We start from the raw sequence: 20,001 nt of genomic DNA, 5'->3' as shown, positions 1-20,001 counted from the left end.
CAAGTTTTATATTTCAAATCCTTTCTCTTTCTCATTGTATAAGTTTATCAAAGACGTTTTTTTAATAATCATAACTCCTCGTTAGCTCTACAATCAAATTATTAATTAAATACCTCATAAATTTAACCTCAATATTAAAACAAACTGTTCCATAAATACCATATATGCTAATAATTACTAATAATAAATAAACCATCACACAGTAAACCCTTCTCCCCCATCCCAACCACCGCACACATATCTTCTACTCTACATAATCATCAATATCATCATCAAATGATTCTATCATATCCAACTTCATAATCTCATGACTTCTTAAATTCTCAGTCGTAAGTAATCTCAACCCCTTTTCTTGATTTTCTTTATCCTCATCATCTTCCGCTACCTTCTTATCCTCAATCATAATACCAGGAGTACTGGTGGTAGCATTTTCCAGGGGCACGGAAATAACCTGGGGACGGATCCCTAATTTTGACAAAAATGATGAATTACTTGTCAAGACATATGGATTGGGTAACCTGGCTTGAATATTATCTCCAACTATACTACTTTCACTATATAAACTAGATTGAGGTAGATGACTTGCCTTATGGAAAAATGGCCTTCTATGTTGTGCTTGTTGTTGCTGTTGTTGTTGTTGTTCATTGAAATTGGGTGGTAGGGATGGTCCTAATGGCATACTACTTTTTCTGAATATAGTTGATGATGCTGCCGTTGCAATACCAGAAGGTGGTGATGACCGATTGGAACTTGAAGTAGGCGATAATGGTCCTCTAGGGGAATTGGTGTTGGTATAATGTGAAATATCTTCTTCCATATTTTTCACTGAACTGAAAGCTGTCATTAAATAGGGTAATTCATCAGTGATTGTTGATTTATGAGTTGATGAACTTGTGGATGCGGCCGACAATGAATCTTTAGGTTGATTTCTCGTGATTGAATGAACCATAGGCGCATGAAGGTGTTGCTGTTGTGATACTGAAGTATTAATATCTGAATCTGAAGAATCGAAATCAAATTCAGAGTACGTCACATCGGAATACCTACGCTGTTGTGGGTGGAGATGGGCATCATCATGTGTTGGAGTTGTGGCGGTGACCAATGCAGTCTCTTCAATCAATGATTGTTCTATTGAATCCACCATTCTTTCTAATTTGAATTTTTCAAACATTCTTTCCATATCATTGATCATAGCTAAACATTCATATTTTGCGTCATTATCAGCTTGATCTATGGCGTCGTTCAATTGACGCAATAATCCCGATATGAATGCCTTATAGGCATCTACTGTAGATCTATCTTTATTTTCTTCATCGTCATCGTTGCTCATTATAACTTCCAATTCTTGACCAATTAAGATCAATTTCGCTTTCAGGTACGAAATTGATAATAATTCAGTTAATTCATTCTTTAATTTTATTATTCGAAGGATTAATGAAGTTAGCATGGTCCCACTATCAGATATCAAATCTATAGGAGTTAACGTTCTTGATGATTTACTTATGAAATCAATATCGGAAGAAATTTTCGATATTTTTCGATTAAGTTCAGTACATGCTACTAAAACTTTATCAGCAACACCAGTATTAAATTGTTTAATATCGCTATTACTTTCTTGTTCGAAATGATATTGACTATTATAATCTAATGATAAAAATTCCCAACTTTTTAATTTTAAATGTAATTTATCTAAAGTTTGTAAAATTATAAACGCTGATGAACATAATTTTGAAACCTTTCTTTCTGTTATATTTTGAATTAGTCGAATTAATTCGGTGGATTTTGTTTGATCTTTATTTAAATTAGGATCTGTTACTAATGATATGACCGGGTCATAATATGGTTGTCTAGTTTCAACATATGCCATTGTGGATGCTAAGGAGTGTTTATTTATGAATTATGTGTTCCTAGGTGTGTTTGTTTGTTTCTTGAGGAGGTGAAATAAATAAATATAAAGGATAGTTCTCTTCCTAATATAAATGGGAAAATGTAATTGGGTAATTTGTTAATTAAAAAAAAAACGAATGAAAGGAAAACCTGAATTGATATGTGAAAATGTAACGAATTAAATGTAAATATCCTTTATGAAAATTAATGGATGGTTTCTTTTTCTGGTTTTCTTCTCGAAAATCGAATGGTTTTTTTTTTAGTTTTATTTTTTTATTTGCTTCTCTTTTTTCTTTTTAAATAAAAAGTTTCTTCTGGATTTCTTTTTGATTTGCAACGTTGTCTTAAAATGAGTCACACGGCCAGTCACTATTATCGTTACTTGAAACAGTAGACTATGATAGACAAATTGTTCTCTTACAGAATTGTATCTAAGCGAACAATGCAATTGATTCTATTTATATTCTTTTTCTTTGCCAGATAACCAATCATGCGTTGACATGGTGATATTGGGGAAAAGCCAGCCTAGCGAATTACTACTAAAGTTCTCTTGTCCCCACATTCCACGACGACAGAAGAAGGTAATAACGCTATCGCAACCCTTTAACTGATACCGTAGCATATGTAGATTACACAATTGCCTTGAATTGGACAATCAAATGAATTGGGACCCCCTTTGATTTAATCGTCTAAGAAATTTAGCAGCACAATTTCTTATTGAATTCCTTCTGGTTGGTTTCTACTACACTAAAAACAATCATTAGTACTTAACAGCTAGGGTAGACTATCGACTTACTTCCTTATCTTCAGCCATTAGTAAGTAGCTCATTCAAATAACTCAATTCTGTTGTCAATTTTAAGGAAAATCAAAAAGTTTAATTTTTTTTGCGACACTGTGGAAACTCCTTATGTGCTGCCAAGTGAATTTTTTTCTTGTGTGTAAACACATTACGGAGACATAGTCGATTTCTCCGAAAGTACGTCAGCCATGTGTACCCAGTACATACTTTACAGATGATTTGAAATACCGTAATTAGGCTTTTTTTCTTGCCAGTTGATGATCTCGTACATGCCTTTGGTAGGGATGTTTTCAATTCTGCAGAGGGAATCATTAAGTTAGAGAGAACCTGGGGCGGAAATGAGCGTCATTAAAACTTTTAACTACAAGATGCATCCCACGGAACCAATTACAAAGATATTGCTGGATTCGGAAATCCATTTCATTCATACTATCATTGGGAGCTTCTATCGCATGTTTGTGGTTTAACCAGATGACTTGTCGTAACAAATCTGACGAGGGACAGCCGTGTTCCAGACGGTGGTCTCAATTGGCTGTGCGTCTATGCTGGCTAAAGTACTCAAATCATTCGGATAAATTTGTTTCAACGAATAGACAGCAGACTACACAGAAACTTGCATTCGACGAACGGATATTCGTATTCATCCACTAGTTAAACTCACAACGGCACAGGCTCTACTACTCTTCTCATCATTACCATTAAAATTAATTGTCATTAAATTAAATAAAATATATGTACTATGTCTACAAGGAATGATTTGTTTTATGTAACAGTATGCAAATGAATGATAGTCATGACCTAAAATATGTCATTTATTTATTTATTACATTAAGTTTTTCTCTTTTAATACTTTATCAATCATCATTTTATACCAATCATCCATATTACCACCTTGAGGATGAACTGCAACTATGATTAATGTCATATTATCGAAACCAATTCCGGTATAATTATTCGCCATTGTTAAACAATCATTCAAAATATATTCGACAATTCTATTTAATTTCCAACCAAATGCCAATTTATCTCTAATTAATTTCACCAATTGATTATTCTTAAAACAATCCCAAATTCCATCACAAGCAATCACTAAAAACTCAGGTGGTGGAGTATAAACATTCTTAATATCATAAATTAATATATCAGGTTCAACAGTAACTTGAAATAATTCTGGAGGTAAATGAACAATTTTTTTCAGTAATTTAAGTTTATTTTCATTAATATATTTATTTCTTGAACTATCAATAAATGGTAATTTAAATTTAAAATCTCCAAATGCTCTTGATAATGCAAGAATTTCATTTATTCGACTATTCAATACATAACCATTACTATTTTCAATTCGAACTCTTTCTCCCATATTACTTGGTTTATGATCAAATGATAATGTTTTTGCCGAACCATTGATTGATAAAATACATCTAGAATCACCAGTATTCGCTACATATATTCTATCATCTAACATGATTGATATAATTGCAGTACTACCACAATTGATTGCATGAAGTAAATTTTGATTCAATTCATAATCAATTTGAAAGAAACAATCCCGAATAATCCGAATAACATTTCCATTACCTCCACTACCACTACTTCTATTACCACCAGCAGGATCTGAATTCTCTAATTGACTTGCTTTCTTTCTTTTATATTTTTGTAATTCTCGAAATATTAATCTTGGTAAATGTATTGCTAAATATTCTGAACATTGTTTCCCACCATGTCCATCAAATACTCCAAATACTGCTAAACTTTCATCTTCATTAATCTTAACATCATGGGCATCTTCCATTGTCATTCGATATCCTTGCATCGCCCCTACACAATATGAAAGTTTATTGTGTATTTTATAATCCAATTGTTTATCTTCAATTGGATGAGATAATAATTGTCCCATGGCAGCTTTGCTTGTTTGTTGTTAATGTTCTTTTACTTTTGTATAATTGTTGTTATGTAGTGTGAAGGGGTGTGCTTATGTATGTATATATGTTTCTGTATGATTTCTATCTTCTCATACTTGGGATATGTTAATGACAATTGGGCGAAGTGAGAAAGTCTGAAAATGATTTACAGTAATAAATCAAATATGAATGAGCTAATAATAAAATCTCTTTTTTTTTTCTTTGCTTGTTAATTTAAAGTTTTTTTATACGAAAAAAAATCTTTTTGTTTAATTAGTCGTCTTTTTTTTCTCTCTCTACTTTTATATAAATTGTTGGTAGATTATTAAATTAGTTTAAGTTTAGTTTAGTTAGTTAGAGTGACTGTGAAATTTTGATTTTGTAACTTCCAGCGGAACGAACTTTTGTCTATTATCATTCAATGTCGTCATTTTTTAGGAGTGGAATGTCTCTTTCTCTTACTCGGAGTCAATGTCGTCCATGCACTCCCCACATTTAAATCCAAACATTCACTTGAGACATACAACAGTGCATACTTACTTACTTACTTAGCCCCACACTTACCAGCACCATCCAGCAAAGCGCAATACTTACACAAAAATGATGATCCCAACGATTAACCAGAATTCAATAGTAGGATGTCAAAATTCACCCCTGCCAACTGACATTCATTTCCCATTAGGACCATTCACTAAACATCCATACAACCCCATCTTAACCCCAGACCCATCCCATGAATGGGAATCAGCCTATATCTACAATGCAACTGCCATTGTAATTGATCAAAAAATCTATCTCTTCTATCGAGCCCAAAACTTCCAAAAAATCTCCAGTATTGGAATCGCTTGGTCAACTGATGGATTCAACTTTGAGAGATTTCCAAAACCAGTAATCTTCCCCACTGAACCTTATGAATTAGCTGGAGGATGTGAAGATCCAAGAATCGTAAGAGATGAAAAAACTAAGCGGTTCATAATGACATATACCGCATATGATGGACATATTGCCCGATTATGCGTTGCTAGTTCAATGGATTTATTTAATTGGAAGAAATATCCTCCATTATTTATGAATTCTCCCGAGGGAAACCCACTTTGGAGTAAATCAGGAGCGATATTTACTGATCTTAGACAAGAAGATGGGAAATATTATATGGTTTGGGGTGATCAGAAATTATATCTTGCTATTTCCGATGATTTAATTCATTGGGAACTACCATTCCCTGATACGAGGCTTGATGATAATATATTTGCCAATAGAGTATTTCCTCATGAATCGAGATTAATTGAATCTGGTCCTGCTCCGATTAAGTTAAGTAATGGGATGTATATATTTATATACAATTGCTCAACCTGGGGCACTGACGAATTGGAAGAAGGAAGTTATAGTATTTCACAAATGTTGATAGACTATAATAATATAACCAATGGCCCAGTAACTAGATTAGAAAAGCCAATGATTATCCCAGAAACAGAAGATGAGAAGAATGGATTGGTTAATAATGTCGTGTTTTGTGAAGGGATCGTGTTGTTTAATGGAACATGGTTTTTATACTATGGACAAGCTGATTCGGTATTAGGAGTTGCAATTGCTCCATTGAGTCAATCTTAAATTTGAGTTATTAGATTCGTCTTAGAAGAATACAATAGATACATTTGGATTAACTACAGACTTGTAGGTTTTACTTAATTCTCTAATAACTCTAATACCCTTTTTTTTTTTTACTCTATACAATTTATAAAAACTATACAGAAAAACCTACTCCCATTGAGTAAACTCAAAGGAGGTTGTTATTGTTTTTCTCTTAAAAGCGAAGTGGCGACATTGGTAGCGCGGATGCGTAAGATATTTCCTGTCATATTCTTGACGCCAGCAAGTATTCAGTTTTGGAAAATTCATATAACTATTGATCAACGTTAATACCTAGATCACATATTCCATTTCTATTTATATAACATCCGTATATTGCTAGTCTTCTAGTTGACTACCAATACTTTATCAATGTGCAAAAAGTAAAAAGTGCGTGCACCTACCAATATCGCCAACCTTATCAAAAAAGAAGGTTCCCCCCCATACAACTCCTTCTTTAGCGTTTTATCAATCACCTAAATTCACAATACAAAAGCAATGCAATGCCTTCGAATAAAGTACATATAGGAGATCTATCATCTCCCCAAACCAGATCTTCCGGACCCAGCAAAAGACCAAGTTCCCAATCGATCGCTCCATCTGACACAACTGCCATATCAAAAGAATTCCTTCGACAATATCAAACCCGATCTAAAACAGATGACGAGTTTAATAATCGATGTAGGGGCCAAATTGATAAGATATTCCTAATTACTGATCTTTTATTATTGGGTTATGCAAAAGATGGAAAAGAAATTGCCGGGATTTATGAATCATTGGATCCGGAACTACCTACCCCCCTGATGACTACTATTATATCATTGGCTATTCAGTTGAATAAATCACGTATGTTGGGAATGAGGGTTAAGACTGATGCAATTGAATCTACAACTCTGCGACTATCTGAGAGAATTGAGAAGATGGAGGAGGAAAAAGTTAGGAGAGAACAAGAGTTGGATGAAATACGAATGGGGTTTTTAAGAAAGGAAACGGCATTGATTAAGTCATATTTGGAGACTATGGACTCTTTAGGAAATGAAATTGAGGAATATAAAACCACGAAGAATAAACAAGTTGAAAAGCAATCTTTGAAATTACAATATTTGAATTTTAAAATATTGTATGAAATAATGTTTCAATATAAAGAGAAAGGAAGATTGCAATTTATTCATCAACCAATATTGAAATTAGAGGAGTTTTTGGGATATAACATATTGGTCATAAATCAATTTCTTGAAAAATTGATTATATTGCAATGTCATTTATCTTATTTGTTTAGAGTTGAATTGCCTCATTTACATGAATTAATTGGATTCTTACCCAATGGCAAATTTTACGATTTGATAAAGAAGAAACAAGCCATGATACTAGGGACAACAGAGGAAGAAGAGGAAGATAATGAAGAATCAAAGGATAAACCGTCAGAAACATCAAGTCTGAAAGGACCCATTCCGGATACAACACCAGAACCTCCAAAAGACATTCGGAACCCTAAAGAGAAGTTAATAAAGCTTGGAGATGCATATAAATTACCATTATCAGCCAAAACATTAAATTATCAACGGCGAGCTAGGCGAATTTCATCTATCGATCCAAGTGAATTAAACAATATTCCTATACTTAAAGAAAGATCATTGTCGCCAAACTCGACAATGGCTGCAAATATATCTTCTGCAACTGCTATCCCAACTACTGGTTCGACAACTGGTCCCAAGAAACACATGATAATTATCCCGCATAAAATCATTAACAAGCCATTCAATAAGCTTTCAATTAAAGAGTTTCTCAAGTTCCTATTGGTGATAGTGAAAGTTATCACCAATTTCCAAGTATTCCTAATGTTCACAACCAATGATAACCATGACTTATCACTTGACGATTGGTGTAATTTTGATAAATTATTACGAGAAGTAGTACTTAATCTCGATCAATTTTTCAATCAAAGAATGAATGAACTCGAAATGGGGATTTCTATACCTAGAAGAGGGATAAATCATGTTGGGGATGGATATTCTGATACTACTAGTTTCCAAATTCTAATGGAACATGTTTATGAATTATTAATGGAATCTTCAATTAGTCGAAAACAATATAATCGGCCAATGGCATTACTGGATTTAAAGTTACGTGATTTGATTTTAAATCAAACTAAATTGAATCTAAGTGAAGAATGGGATATAGTTAGTGAAATGATATAGAAAGGTCTCTTTTAGGTAGGAATAGATAAATCGCAGATGAATATTGTGCGCGTATATTTCATACTGTGACTGTAAATTTCAGTACTAATTTTTGGTCAACCCTCGTTGTCCCTCCCTTCCAACTGGCAATGAAAAAAAATGAAATTGGCTTATCAAAGACAACCAATCTATAGCCCAATTCAAATCCAATTGGAAGGTAATCAATATCAATTGCTAGAGAAGAAATATGTCACTTTCAGATAAGGAATTATTTGAATTAAATAAAACTGCTGTAACTCAAGGGTTTAAGATTAAACCAAGAATTACTTATAATACAGTTGGAGGAGTTAATGGACCTTTAGTTATTTTAGATCATGTTAAATTCCCTCGTTATAATGAAATTGTTAACTTAACTTTACCTGATGGATCAATTAGACAAGGTCAAGTCTTAGAAGTTAGAGGTACGAAAGCAATTGTTCAAGTTTTTGAAGGGACTTCCGGTATTGATGTTAAGAAAACCAGAGTTGAATTTACTGGTGAAAATTTAAAAATCCCAGTTTCTGAAGATATGTTAGGTCGTATCTTTGATGGGTCAGGTAGACCAATTGATAAAGGTCCAAAGATTTTTGCTGAAGATTATTTAGATATTAATGGATCTCCAATTAATCCATATGCTCGTATTTATCCAGAAGAAATGATTTCAACTGGTATTTCAGCAATTGATACTATGAATTCAATTGCAAGAGGACAAAAAATTCCAATCTTTTCTGCATCTGGTTTACCTCATAATGAAATTGCTGCCCAAATTTGTAGACAAGCAGGTTTGGTTAGACCAACTAAAGATGTTCATGATGGTCATGAAGAAAATTTCTCGATTGTTTTTGCTGCTATGGGGGTTAATTTAGAAACTTCTCGTTTCTTTAAACAAGATTTCGAAGAAAATGGATCGTTGGAAAGAACTACTTTATTCTTAAATTTGGCTAATGATCCAACTATTGAAAGAATTATTACTCCTCGTTTGGCACTTACAACTGCTGAATACTTGGCTTATCAAACTGAAAGACACGTGTTGACAATCTTAACTGATATGTCTTCTTATGCCGATGCCTTGAGAGAAGTCTCCGCTGCTAGAGAAGAAGTTCCAGGTAGAAGAGGTTATCCAGGTTATATGTATACCGATTTATCGACAATTTATGAAAGAGCAGGTAGAGTTGAAGGTAGAAATGGGTCAATTACTCAAGTCCCAATTTTAACCATGCCTAATGATGATATCACCCATCCTATTCCTGATTTAACTGGTTATATTACCGAAGGTCAAATCTCGATTGATAGACAATTGCATAATCGTGGTATTTATCCACCAATTAACGTCTTACCTTCCTTATCTCGTTTGATGAAGTCCGCCATTGGTGAAGGTATGACCAGAAAGGATCATGGTGATGTTTCTAATCAATTATATGCCAAATATGCCATTGGTAGAGATGCTGCTGCTATGAAGGCAGTTGTTGGTGAAGAAGCTTTATCTACTGAAGATAAATTATCTTTAGAATTCTTGGAAAAGTTTGAAAAGAATTTCATTAGTCAAGGTGCTTATGAAAATAGAACCATTTTTGAATCTTTGGATCTTGCTTGGTCATTATTAAGAATTTATCCAAAGGAAATGTTGAATAGAATTAGTCCAAAGATTTTAGAAGAATTCTATGATAGAGACAGAAGTCAAGATGATGATGATGAAGATGAAGATGACGAAGATGAAAACAAAGGTAAATCAAACAATTTGATTGATGCCTAGAGGAAGTCACGTTTTTAAATCACTTATATAAATTCATTTCTACATTAGTTTCAGCACATATCTATATTGTATAAAATGCACGTTCTTGTTTATTAAAATTAAAAGTTACATCAAAATAAATATACTACATACTCTATTTTTTCCTTTATGCTTGAGCTCTAGCTTCAGCTTCTCTCTTTAAATTCCCAATGTAATTAATTGCAGAACCAGCCTTGAAAAATTCGACTTGATCCTTAGACATGGTATGCTTAGCCAAGATTTCAAAACTAGACCCGTCTCTCTTTGTAACCTTAACACGTAAATTACCACCATTATTACCTTCTTTGGCAATCATATCTTGTAAATCAACAGTTGTCAATACATCCCCAGCAGAAATCTTATCATAATCAGCCTCATCAGCAAATGTTAATGGTAACATACCTTGTTTCTTTAAGTTGGTTTCATGAATTCTTGCAAATGATTTAACTAAAATAACTGAACCACCCAAGAATCTTGGAGATAATGCAGCATGTTCTCTAGCTGAACCTTCACCATAATTATGTTCAGCAACAACTACCCATGGTCGTCCGTCTTGTTTCCATTTAATCATTAATTCAGGAATACCATATTGGTCACCATTTAAATCATAAGCCTTGTTTACTTCCCCAGTTTCTTTATTAACAGCTCCAATTAAAGTATTATTGGAAATGTTTTCTAAATGTCCCTTATATTTCAACCATACACCAGCAGCAGAAATATGATCAGTGGTACATTTACCTTCAACTTTCAATAATACATGAGTAGATAATTCTTCTCCATTCCATGGCTTGAAAGGTTCTAATAATTGTAATCTATCAGATTCTGGAGAAACATTAACTTGTACTTCTGGCTTTGGTTGTGGATTAGCTTCTGGATAAAATTCTTCACGACCTTTAATGAATCCTTGAGAAGGTAAATCTTCACCAGTTGGAGGTTGGAATCTGAATTCTTCCCCATTTGGTAATTTAATGGAGTCAGTAACAGGATTGAAATTCATATCACCGGAATAGATCATAGCTGTAACCATATCTGGAGAAGTTAAAAAGTTCATAGTATTTCTATTTCCATCATTTCTGGCTCTAAAATTTCTATTAAATGATGTGAAGATGGCATTAGTTTCAGTTGAAGTTTTTGGAATGTCGGTTCTGTCCCATTGTCCAATACATGGTCCACAAGCATTAGCCAACACAATAGCACCATTCTTTTCAAAAGTTTCAATTAAACCATCTCTTTCAATAGTAGCTCTAATTTGTTCGGAACCTGGAGTAACAAAGAATGGAATCTTTGGCTTTAATCCTGCACTTTCGGCTTGTCTGATGATAGATACAACACGAGACATATCTTGATATGATGAGTTGGTACATGATCCGATTAAACCAGCAGATACTGTTTCTGGCCAATTTTCCTTTTTGGCAGTTTCACCGAATTTGGAGATTGGAGTAGATAAATCAGGAGTGAATGGACCATTTACATGTGGTTCCAAGTCAGAAAGATTAATTTCGATAACCTTATCATATTGAGCACCTTCATCAGCTTGCAAGAATCCAAATTGTTGGTTGACAGCATCGGCTGCTTGAGCAATTGGAGCTCTGTTGGTTTCAATCAAGTATTTTCTGTGAGCTTCTTGGTATGGGAAAGTAGAAGTGGTAGCACCGATTTCGGCACCCATATTACAAATAGTTGCCATACCAGTACATGATAAACTCTTGACACCTTCACCAAAATATTCAACAATGTAACCAGTACCACCTCTAACAGTTAAGATACCAGCTAAATTAGTAATGACATCCTTTGGAGATGACCAACCAGATAAGTGACCAGTCAATTTAACACCCAAAATCTTTGGTGCTTTCAATTCCCATGGAGTTCCAGTCAATGCATCAACTGCATCAGCACCACCAACCCCAATGGCAATAGCACCCAAACCACCAGCATTTGGAGTATGAGAATCAGTACCTAACATCATTAAACCAGGAACCGAGAAATTTTCCAAAACAATTTGATGAATAATACCTGAACCTGGACCCCAGAATTGAATACCATATTTCTCACCACAACTTTGTAAGAAATCAAATACTTCCTTATTAGTAGCAATGGATTTACGTAAATCGTTTTCGGCACCTTCTTTACCAACAATCAAATGATCACAATGAATAGATGCAGGAACGGCGGTAGAAGGCATACCACAGGTCATGAATTGTAAAAGAGCCATTTGGGCTGAAGCATCTTGCATAGCAACTCTATCTGGGTTTAATTTTAAGTATTGTTGACCTCTAATGTTGGATAATTGCCCTTGACTTGATGCAAGACTTTCTTCTGGATTTACTAAATGGGAATATAAAATCTTTTCGGCCAAAGTTAACGGTTGATTACCAAGAATTTTATTTACAGTGGATAAGTTGGAAATCAATTTAGCATATGGTGGAGTTCTTGATTTGTAGTCTTCTGGAACTTCAAATGAAAAAGTACCATTATTGGCGCTAGTAGCCAATGATCTGGCTAAAGATCTTGTTCTTATGATAGGTATTCTAGTTCTCAACATAGTCAGTAGTTTCTTAACCAGGGGAGGAGATGCAATATTGTTAATTTAGAAAAAGAAGAAAGAAAGAAAGAAAGAAGAAAGGAAGGAAGGAAGGAAGAAAGAATTGAAAAAGTTGAAAAATTTTTCGTCCAATGAATTTCAAATTATCTCTGATTATTTTTCTTTTTTTTTTTATTTTGTCTAAGCGCGGTGATTACACTTTTAAATTAATTATCTTATGACTCAATTTTTGGTGACGCCGTAAAACAATAAAAAAATTTTCCAAATTCTTATCTGCACGTGACTTAAAGTCACATGATAAAAATCACGTGTAAAATTCACGTGACAAAGGTAATGAATTAATTTGTATATCCATATTCAATGAAAGTATTATATTGATGCGTATATAGAATTTCAATAACGGTATTTACTTACAGTAAGGATACAATTTTTATACCTATATCATTTTTGTTTTACATTTGTGTGATATCGGATGCCAACTTCATGTGCTTCGACAGTTATACCTTATACTTTTCCTAACCAAGCCCTATTAACCCATCCACAGTCTCGTATATTATCATCTTTAGCATCTACCTTCCAATTAGTTTTAGGATCCTTGTATTTATCTGAAATTCCATCCCCTGCAGGTTTTGAAATACATAAATATCTTCCATCCGGTAAGAAACATCTTAATTGAGATGAAGGATATGGACATGGACAAAACTTAGGTGCATCTACACAAATCCCGGTGTCTGGACATAGATATTTCCCACATCTGGAGTTCAACATGGCACTCTCATATTCTTGTGGTGTCTGAACATGTTGCTGTTGTTGTCCTTGATTGAAGTTGTTAAAGAAATTAAATAAATTGGCCGAAACAATTGACAATGAGAATAATATTGTTATTATTATATTTGATAACATGATATGAATTGGCTTATGTTGCTTTGGATGATGATTCTTATTTCGTCTGGATGTTATGCAAATGAAGAATTGTACACGTAATTTTTTTTCCTCTCTTAAGGAACGAAATAAGAAAAAAACTCAGGGCCGGGTAATGGTCAGTGCTCCACTAACTCAAATATGTCCATGTTCCAGAATTTGTCAAGTTCCGTGTTGATAGATTTGATCCAGTTCTTATCAATATAATTGATAATTGATATAACCCCGTACAAGTGAATTGATTGTCGTGATCAATCAGTGCTAAACTGTTAATAGATTTTCTTGGTGGATGAAGTCTACCAAATGAGGTGAGCATGTTGTTGAGGAACGGAGCAGGCTTCTTAATGAGGCTGTTTGAACGCTTTGATCGATGCTCATCCATGAGAGGTACAGCATATTCACCTGGTTTGGTCATTTCAGGTTCAGCAAGATCACCTTACGCTAAAGCAGCAGAAGTGATAGTGAGATCAGCATAGGTGTTAGTGGCAACAGCTTCTTCGACAATCATGGGCTTAGCTATCGAATACTCTGGCAGAGGAATACATTCAGGGTTTAGGTTTGAGCCACAATCTTAAAGAAGTTTTTCAACTTCTTTGAAAATCATTTCAGATCTTCTATCTCTTAGTCTCTCATCTTCTTCGAATAGCCTCTTAGATCGCTTCATCTTCTCTGAATCTGGTACTGACTTCACTAAAAGGTCCCGATCCTGAAGAGCGGTTCCATAGTCAAAAACTTGGGCCCTGGAGCTCGTGTCCGCCGTGAGTGCTCTGTAGGGGTAGATTCCCCCCGCTCCCCAAGAATGATTATTTCAGATGCTGCGCGACGGCAGTTAATAATACTTTTTCAATCATCAAACCAACCAGTCCTTGTAGTATCTGTGTACTTCAATGGAGTTTTAGCGACCACTCCAAGGGACAAATTTTTATTTGTCCATTGTCAAATAGGTATCCTGCTATGTTGATATATAGTTAATTCTAACATTCAGAGTAACATTCATCGTGCGTCTTCTCTAATAGCTTATTAATATTGGTGTGTGAAAATACACGGCTGAGAAACTGCGAATTCTATTTCCGTGTTTGTGCAACATTTTTTTTTATTTTGGCTGCGGAAAATTTTTTCACTACCACCTGTTCATAATAATCTCAACAAACTTTAATACAACTCTAACATATCCGCTTTTGTGTCCAGTTCGTCCGAAAAGCTTCTTGGAGATTCATCTATATACTTTTCTCTCCCTCTTCCGGGTTTTCTTTTAAAAAAAATTTTACTCTCCTAATTTCCCACACTTTTCACAACACCAAACATCTCCAACCACTCAAAGAAGCATCCCCAACACCCACCAACGGCAATAAACCATCAACTATTGCTTCCAGGATGCAAAAAAATGAAGAATCGGGGCGAGCTGGGAATTGAACCCAGGGCCTCTCGCATACTTGTAGTTATTCAACTTGTTTCCAAGTCTATTTACCCAAAGCGAGAATCATACCACTAGACCACACGCCCGTATTTGATGAGTGTTTCGACTGGAAATTTTATAGATGAAGTTCTTGGCCCAGTTTTCGATGGTTTCGTTCGGTCTTCTATGGCTGAAGAGGCGGTGAAGATGTCATAATATTGACTGATGTGGCTCTGCTGGGGAATTGTGAGAGTGTTATACCTTACTTTTGGTTCAAAAAGACTCCAATATTATGATTGGTACGATTACACGAAAATTCGTGAAAATGTGAACATAGAAATTGCAATGCTCTTTTATTCAGACATTAGGTCAGTTCACTTGATGTGGAACATTAGCAAGGTTGCAAATACTTTAAAGAATTATCACAATTTAGTGGGTTGTTGAAAATCTAGTATCAACAATTTAAATAAAGAGATAGGGAGGACCTCGGTGCTATAATTGCAGCTCGGTGCTATAATTGCAGCTCTACGTCCAACAAAACTTGTAGTCTCTGTTACCTCGTATCTCTACATGTTTGATAGTGCCCCGTTTCAGAAACTGCACAATCTACACTCCAATAAAGATCTAACTAATGCAAATTATGTATTAAACTAAAGTAAAAATAAAATTAAAAAATAAATTAAGGAAAATGAAGTAAGTATTAAGTAAATTAAGTATTAGGAAAATGAGGATAAAAAGAAGCATATCAACTCACATATTATCAAAAAACAAACCAAACATAAAAGCAATCTCTCTAATAAAACAAATCAAAATCAAAATGAAAAAATCTCCCGCCGCCATATGAAAACCAAAAATTATTTCCCTCTCGAACTCTCTAACTCTCTCTCTCTCTTATTGTTTCTTCAAGAATGTATAAGCATCCTCTACTTGTAACATCACCTCCAGTAAAGCCCTCAGCTCTGACCTTATTCCACAAAACCAAATCAAACCATTGATACAACCCGACACAGCCACTATGGATGTTATAAATAAGAAAAGAACAGCTGCCCAAGGTGCACCCCATCCAGTTACAAAAGCAACCAAGACATGGAATAGAACAATAAGCAAACATGAAATTATGAAATGTGCTTTTCTCCATCCAGCTTGAAATGGTATGGTATGAGTTTGATAATCATTGATTTCTGCTAATACTTCACGATAAAGCATTTCTTTATCATCAAAAGTATCAAATTCATTCATTGAAGGTGGGACATATTGGTCTTGTGAATTGATTAAAAGTTCAGTACTATATCCAAAATGATCTGAATATGAACAATTATAAGGTGGTGGTAATCTACCAGTAAACTTCACCAGTGCGTTCAATGGTACGATATTATCAGCATCAATTAATGCATAATCTAAACGACATGCTTCCCAAGGTTTACTATTTAATCTCCATGTGTTTAAAATTGAATTGCACGTGGCACCCGCTTGTAAAATTTGATCTTCAGGATTTAAACTAGCAATATCTAAACCATGACCCTGTCCATGTAAAACATTCCAAGAATCAGTAAGTCCTCCTTCTATTGTGAATAACTTATATGGTAATGAATTGGGTTTAGAATTGAGATCTCCAACTTGGATAACTGCGTATCCTCCTCTCCTCAACATCTTGACTAATTTAGCAAAATCCCAAGCTTGACATGCTCTATGAGTGGAATAACTGGCGTCACCTGTTTGTGCATAAGGTGCATGCATATGTGAATTGAGAATGGCTATTGGTAATGAATTTTTAGTATGAGGTTGAAGTAAAGTAACTGCAATACTTTTACCAACAAACCAATCACCTCTAAAAAATGCTGATGGTCTTCCATTTATTGGGAATCTATAAAGGAAGGTTTCTGTTATTGGTATTTTAGATAATATTGCTAAACCAGGTCCACTGACTATACCTGCTTTGAATACTCTTCTGTAAGGATATCTTAATTTGCATACTTGATTGAAGTAATCCCAATCTTCCTCACACCATACTTCTTGTAATGCAACTATATCATAATCTTCATCTGGATCTCGAGGATGGGCTAACAGATCTGCAATTGCCTTGAGTCTTTCTCTTCTATATTTTGATATGTATTTTAATCCCCATGTGTTAAAAGTAAGTAATTTAACTGAAGGTTGTTTATTTGACAACACTTTCTCGTTTATCAATGTTGAATTTGTACTCATTGTTATTATTATTATTTTTTATTCGTATGTTGAAACTATGGTTATGTCTCGTTTATTGGAATATAAACGGTGGTAATGGTACTAGTCTAAGTGTGTGTGTGTGAATGTGTGTATTTGGGTAAACCCTTATCGTGTATTGTTGTATTGTAGTGGTTAAAAAAAAATTAAAATTGTTTGTGGAATTCTATTATTTTTATATTATGAGAAAAAAATGTTCAATTAAATTAATTTTCCCGTATAATTCCTTCAAATTTGAAATAAATGTGACCTAAATAAATAATTTTTAGTAAATCTCTCATCATCGTATTAAAAGTTTTTTTTTTCGTCTTAAAGCCGCAACGACCGGTTAGAAATTTGTGTGTTGAGATTTAAATCTATTGTTTCTTTTTTTAGGCCGTGACTGAGTCAGCCTCGATTGAACCAAAACAAAAAAAATTTAGTCACGGTATTAAATCCTACCACGGGATTACAAATTTATTCCCACCGCAGCCGAAGATTTTACAACCGGAAATAGTGACAGCGAGAAAATTCTTTTTATCCGGCACTGTAATTTTATTTGTCAGCCACCTCGTACCAATTGTTTTTAGTGAGTATACAACCCAGTTCTGCTGGTCTTGGACTCTCACACTAGTTACGTTGCTTCTGTCATGCACTTAAGTGCCTATAAAAGGTTTTTACCATTTGTACCGAACGCTATGCCCTATATGTATCAGAGGCTCAGTATCCGTTTAAGTATTTTAGTTTATAATTTTAGTGTATAATTTAGTCGATACCGTTTAAAGAAAAAAAAAATTGTTGTGTTAATATGCTGCAAATTTATTAAAATTGTTTTTGACTTTTCATAAACAAACTTTTTTGCATACTTTCTTGATGACTTAGTAATGGTTCTAAATACAGAGAAGAATTCAATTGTCTTTTTTTCTCGGTCGATTATCGATTTAAATATTCGATGGGACAAACGAGGAACAAGTTGAATTGATACTGAAATTATATGATGTTCATGGCATGATTGTCAACAAGGAAGGCAATGAGACAAATGAAGAATTTCTTTGTAGGCCCAGCAATTGGTTGACATACATGCTCTTAAAACTCAGTTGAGTTCCTTTGAAGTTAGTAATCTTGGAAGTGAAACCGAAAATGTTCGTAGAGTAAAACTGGTGCAGTGAAGATTTGCAACAAAACCCTGAAAGAAACCATTTTTGGCTGCGAATAAAAAAATCAATTTAAGAAATGTCAATCTTTCTGGCGTTAAATTATCTTTTCAAAACCAAATTTCTATTCATTAGAGAGAAACCAAATTCCAAGTCATTTAGAAATTATCACAATTACAACCCTTTTCATAAGATCCTTAACTTAGTATACTTACGATTAACAATCCCTAATCCTTTAAAAAATGGAACAAAATTCAAGTTCATTAGAATTAACATCCGAATCAAAACTCCTGGCGGCAGATAATGATAAAGTCAAGAAACAAAGAGTTATCTTCAAAACACCTGGAGAAGCATTTGCAGAAGTAATGTCCAAATGGAGTCCAATATTTGAAAAAACAAGAGAGAGAATGTTAATTAAGAAGAAGTATTGTCCCGCCGCCCATGAAGATATCTCGAATGAATTTTCAAATCATGATGTCAGCAAAGAAGAAGAGGAAAACACTGGTGACGAAAACGATCCGTTGGAGTTCAGTTTTAGTGGCAACTCTATAAACGACTTCAAATTACATTGGTCGGTTAAAAATACAGCTTCCACGAAAGTTTCTAATGTTTTTGAAGCAGTACATCCGTATTCTGATACAGCAAATTCCCCTGATTACGAGGGAAATAGTTACGTTAAATCTCAAAATTTGAAATTATGGAACCAAAAGGTTCTGACACCTGTCTTTGATTGTTCCTTTGCCGATCTCAGGAAAAGTTTTGGTCCAATTTCTAGTCAGTTATCTTCCTTGGATAGGGAATTTGACAATGCCCTCAAGACACATACTTCTTCTTTATTTTCTCCAATTGATGCTACACCACTACCAACTGAATCTGAGGGAGAAATAAAATCCACTTATCAATTATGGGAACTTCAACAATGCATGTTCTTTAGAATTAAATCATATATATTCAATATTGATGAGTTGGTGTCAATCCTAAACAGAACAATTCCCCATTGCAGGAATTCGGATGAAGTAAAGATGACAACAGCTGAATATGAAACCTTCGTATTGTACATGAGGCGATACGTGTATCGTTTGAATAAAATCATTGTATGTTCCGACTACCACACTAAGATCCCAAAAAGAGATAAAACAATTATTAGACGAAACTTGCAATATGATTATCTCAACAAACTAATGGAAATCAAATTGCATGGGAATCGTCAAAAAATGGTAAGATTACCATCATTGCTGGATTTTGAATTATCCCTCAATGGTGAAGTACTTCAGGGTCACCCTGATAGCAAAGATCGCGATTGGTCAGAAGCTATTCTTCGTGCGTTTGAGGAATTTGAATGAAGAATATGGAACATCTCGATTCTCAATGCTACATAATTCTAGTATATATATTTAATTACCTAGTTACCTAATTCAATAAAGTTAGCTTCTTCGGATAAATTAATAAAAAAAAGAAATTCAGTATTTTGCAGCATTTAAAAAATGAAAATTCACCAATCCGAGTTATATGCAGGATGGGCGACGTGTCAAACATTTTCATCATAATTGCACAAAATTGACAGAAACGTTGAAACATGAAT

General features: G+C 34.2%; 8 protein-coding genes and 1 pseudogene across 9 annotated transcripts; 4 read left to right on the top strand and 5 right to left on the bottom strand. All coding sequences in view use genetic code 12, as the record gives it.

Annotated features, from left to right (window-relative positions):
• Nucleotides 1-244: 244 nt before the first annotated feature.
• On the bottom strand, nt 245-1,867 carry J8A68_004884 (uncharacterized protein; the record flags this gene model as incomplete). Its single annotated transcript, XM_049408889.1, has 1 exon — nt 245-1,867. The coding sequence occupies one exon, from the start codon at nt 1,865-1,867 to the stop codon at nt 245-247; it is 1,623 nt and encodes a 540-aa protein (XP_049261848.1).
• A 1,643-nt stretch (nt 1,868-3,510) lies between these two features.
• Nucleotides 3,511-4,584, bottom strand: PTC4 (type 2C protein phosphatase; the record flags this gene model as incomplete). Its single annotated transcript, XM_049408888.1, has 1 exon — nt 3,511-4,584. The coding sequence occupies one exon, from the start codon at nt 4,582-4,584 to the stop codon at nt 3,511-3,513; it is 1,074 nt and encodes a 357-aa protein (XP_049261847.1).
• A 604-nt stretch (nt 4,585-5,188) lies between these two features.
• On the top strand, nt 5,189-6,199 carry J8A68_004882 (uncharacterized protein; the record flags this gene model as incomplete). The annotated part of the gene is made up of 1 exon (XM_049408887.1): nt 5,189-6,199. The coding sequence occupies one exon, from the start codon at nt 5,189-5,191 to the stop codon at nt 6,197-6,199; it is 1,011 nt and encodes a 336-aa protein (XP_049261846.1).
• A 521-nt stretch (nt 6,200-6,720) lies between these two features.
• On the top strand, nt 6,721-8,415 carry J8A68_004881 (uncharacterized protein; the record flags this gene model as incomplete). Its single annotated transcript, XM_049408885.1, has 1 exon — nt 6,721-8,415. The coding sequence occupies one exon, from the start codon at nt 6,721-6,723 to the stop codon at nt 8,413-8,415; it is 1,695 nt and encodes a 564-aa protein (XP_049261845.1).
• Nucleotides 8,416-8,641: 226 nt separating this feature from the next.
• VMA2 (H(+)-transporting V1 sector ATPase subunit B) lies at nt 8,642-10,186 on the top strand (the record flags this gene model as incomplete). The annotated part of the gene is made up of 1 exon (XM_049408884.1): nt 8,642-10,186. The coding sequence occupies one exon, from the start codon at nt 8,642-8,644 to the stop codon at nt 10,184-10,186; it is 1,545 nt and encodes a 514-aa protein (XP_049261844.1).
• Nucleotides 10,187-10,331: 145 nt separating this feature from the next.
• J8A68_004879 lies at nt 10,332-13,649 on the bottom strand (annotated as a pseudogene). Its single transcript has 2 exons — nt 13,267-13,649; nt 10,332-12,717 (listed from the first exon to the last, which is right to left on the bottom strand). Coding segments are annotated over exons 1-2 (2,769 nt in total).
• Nucleotides 13,650-13,797: 148 nt separating this feature from the next.
• Nucleotides 13,798-14,175, bottom strand: J8A68_004878 (uncharacterized protein; the record flags this gene model as incomplete). Its single annotated transcript, XM_049408883.1, has 2 exons — nt 13,798-14,017; nt 14,108-14,175. The coding sequence occupies 2 exons, from the start codon at nt 14,173-14,175 to the stop codon at nt 13,798-13,800; spliced, it is 288 nt and encodes a 95-aa protein (XP_049261843.1).
• Nucleotides 14,176-15,954: 1,779 nt separating this feature from the next.
• On the bottom strand, nt 15,955-17,268 carry ISC1 (inositol phosphosphingolipid phospholipase; the record flags this gene model as incomplete). The annotated part of the gene is made up of 1 exon (XM_049408882.1): nt 15,955-17,268. The coding sequence occupies one exon, from the start codon at nt 17,266-17,268 to the stop codon at nt 15,955-15,957; it is 1,314 nt and encodes a 437-aa protein (XP_049261842.1).
• A 1,393-nt stretch (nt 17,269-18,661) lies between these two features.
• On the top strand, nt 18,662-19,762 carry J8A68_004876 (uncharacterized protein; the record flags this gene model as incomplete). The annotated part of the gene is made up of 1 exon (XM_049408881.1): nt 18,662-19,762. The coding sequence occupies one exon, from the start codon at nt 18,662-18,664 to the stop codon at nt 19,760-19,762; it is 1,101 nt and encodes a 366-aa protein (XP_049261841.1).
• Nucleotides 19,763-20,001: the final 239 nt, after the last annotated feature.

The sequence above is a fragment of the Hemisphaericaspora subhashii genome, assembly GCF_019202705.1.
Source record: "Hemisphaericaspora subhashii strain CBS 10753 chromosome Unknown scaffold37, whole genome shotgun sequence".
NCBI lineage: Eukaryota > Fungi > Ascomycota > Pichiomycetes > Serinales > Debaryomycetaceae > Hemisphaericaspora > Hemisphaericaspora subhashii.
Note: the sequence above shows the minus strand (reverse complement) of the source record. Positions and strands in the feature narration are given on the sequence as shown.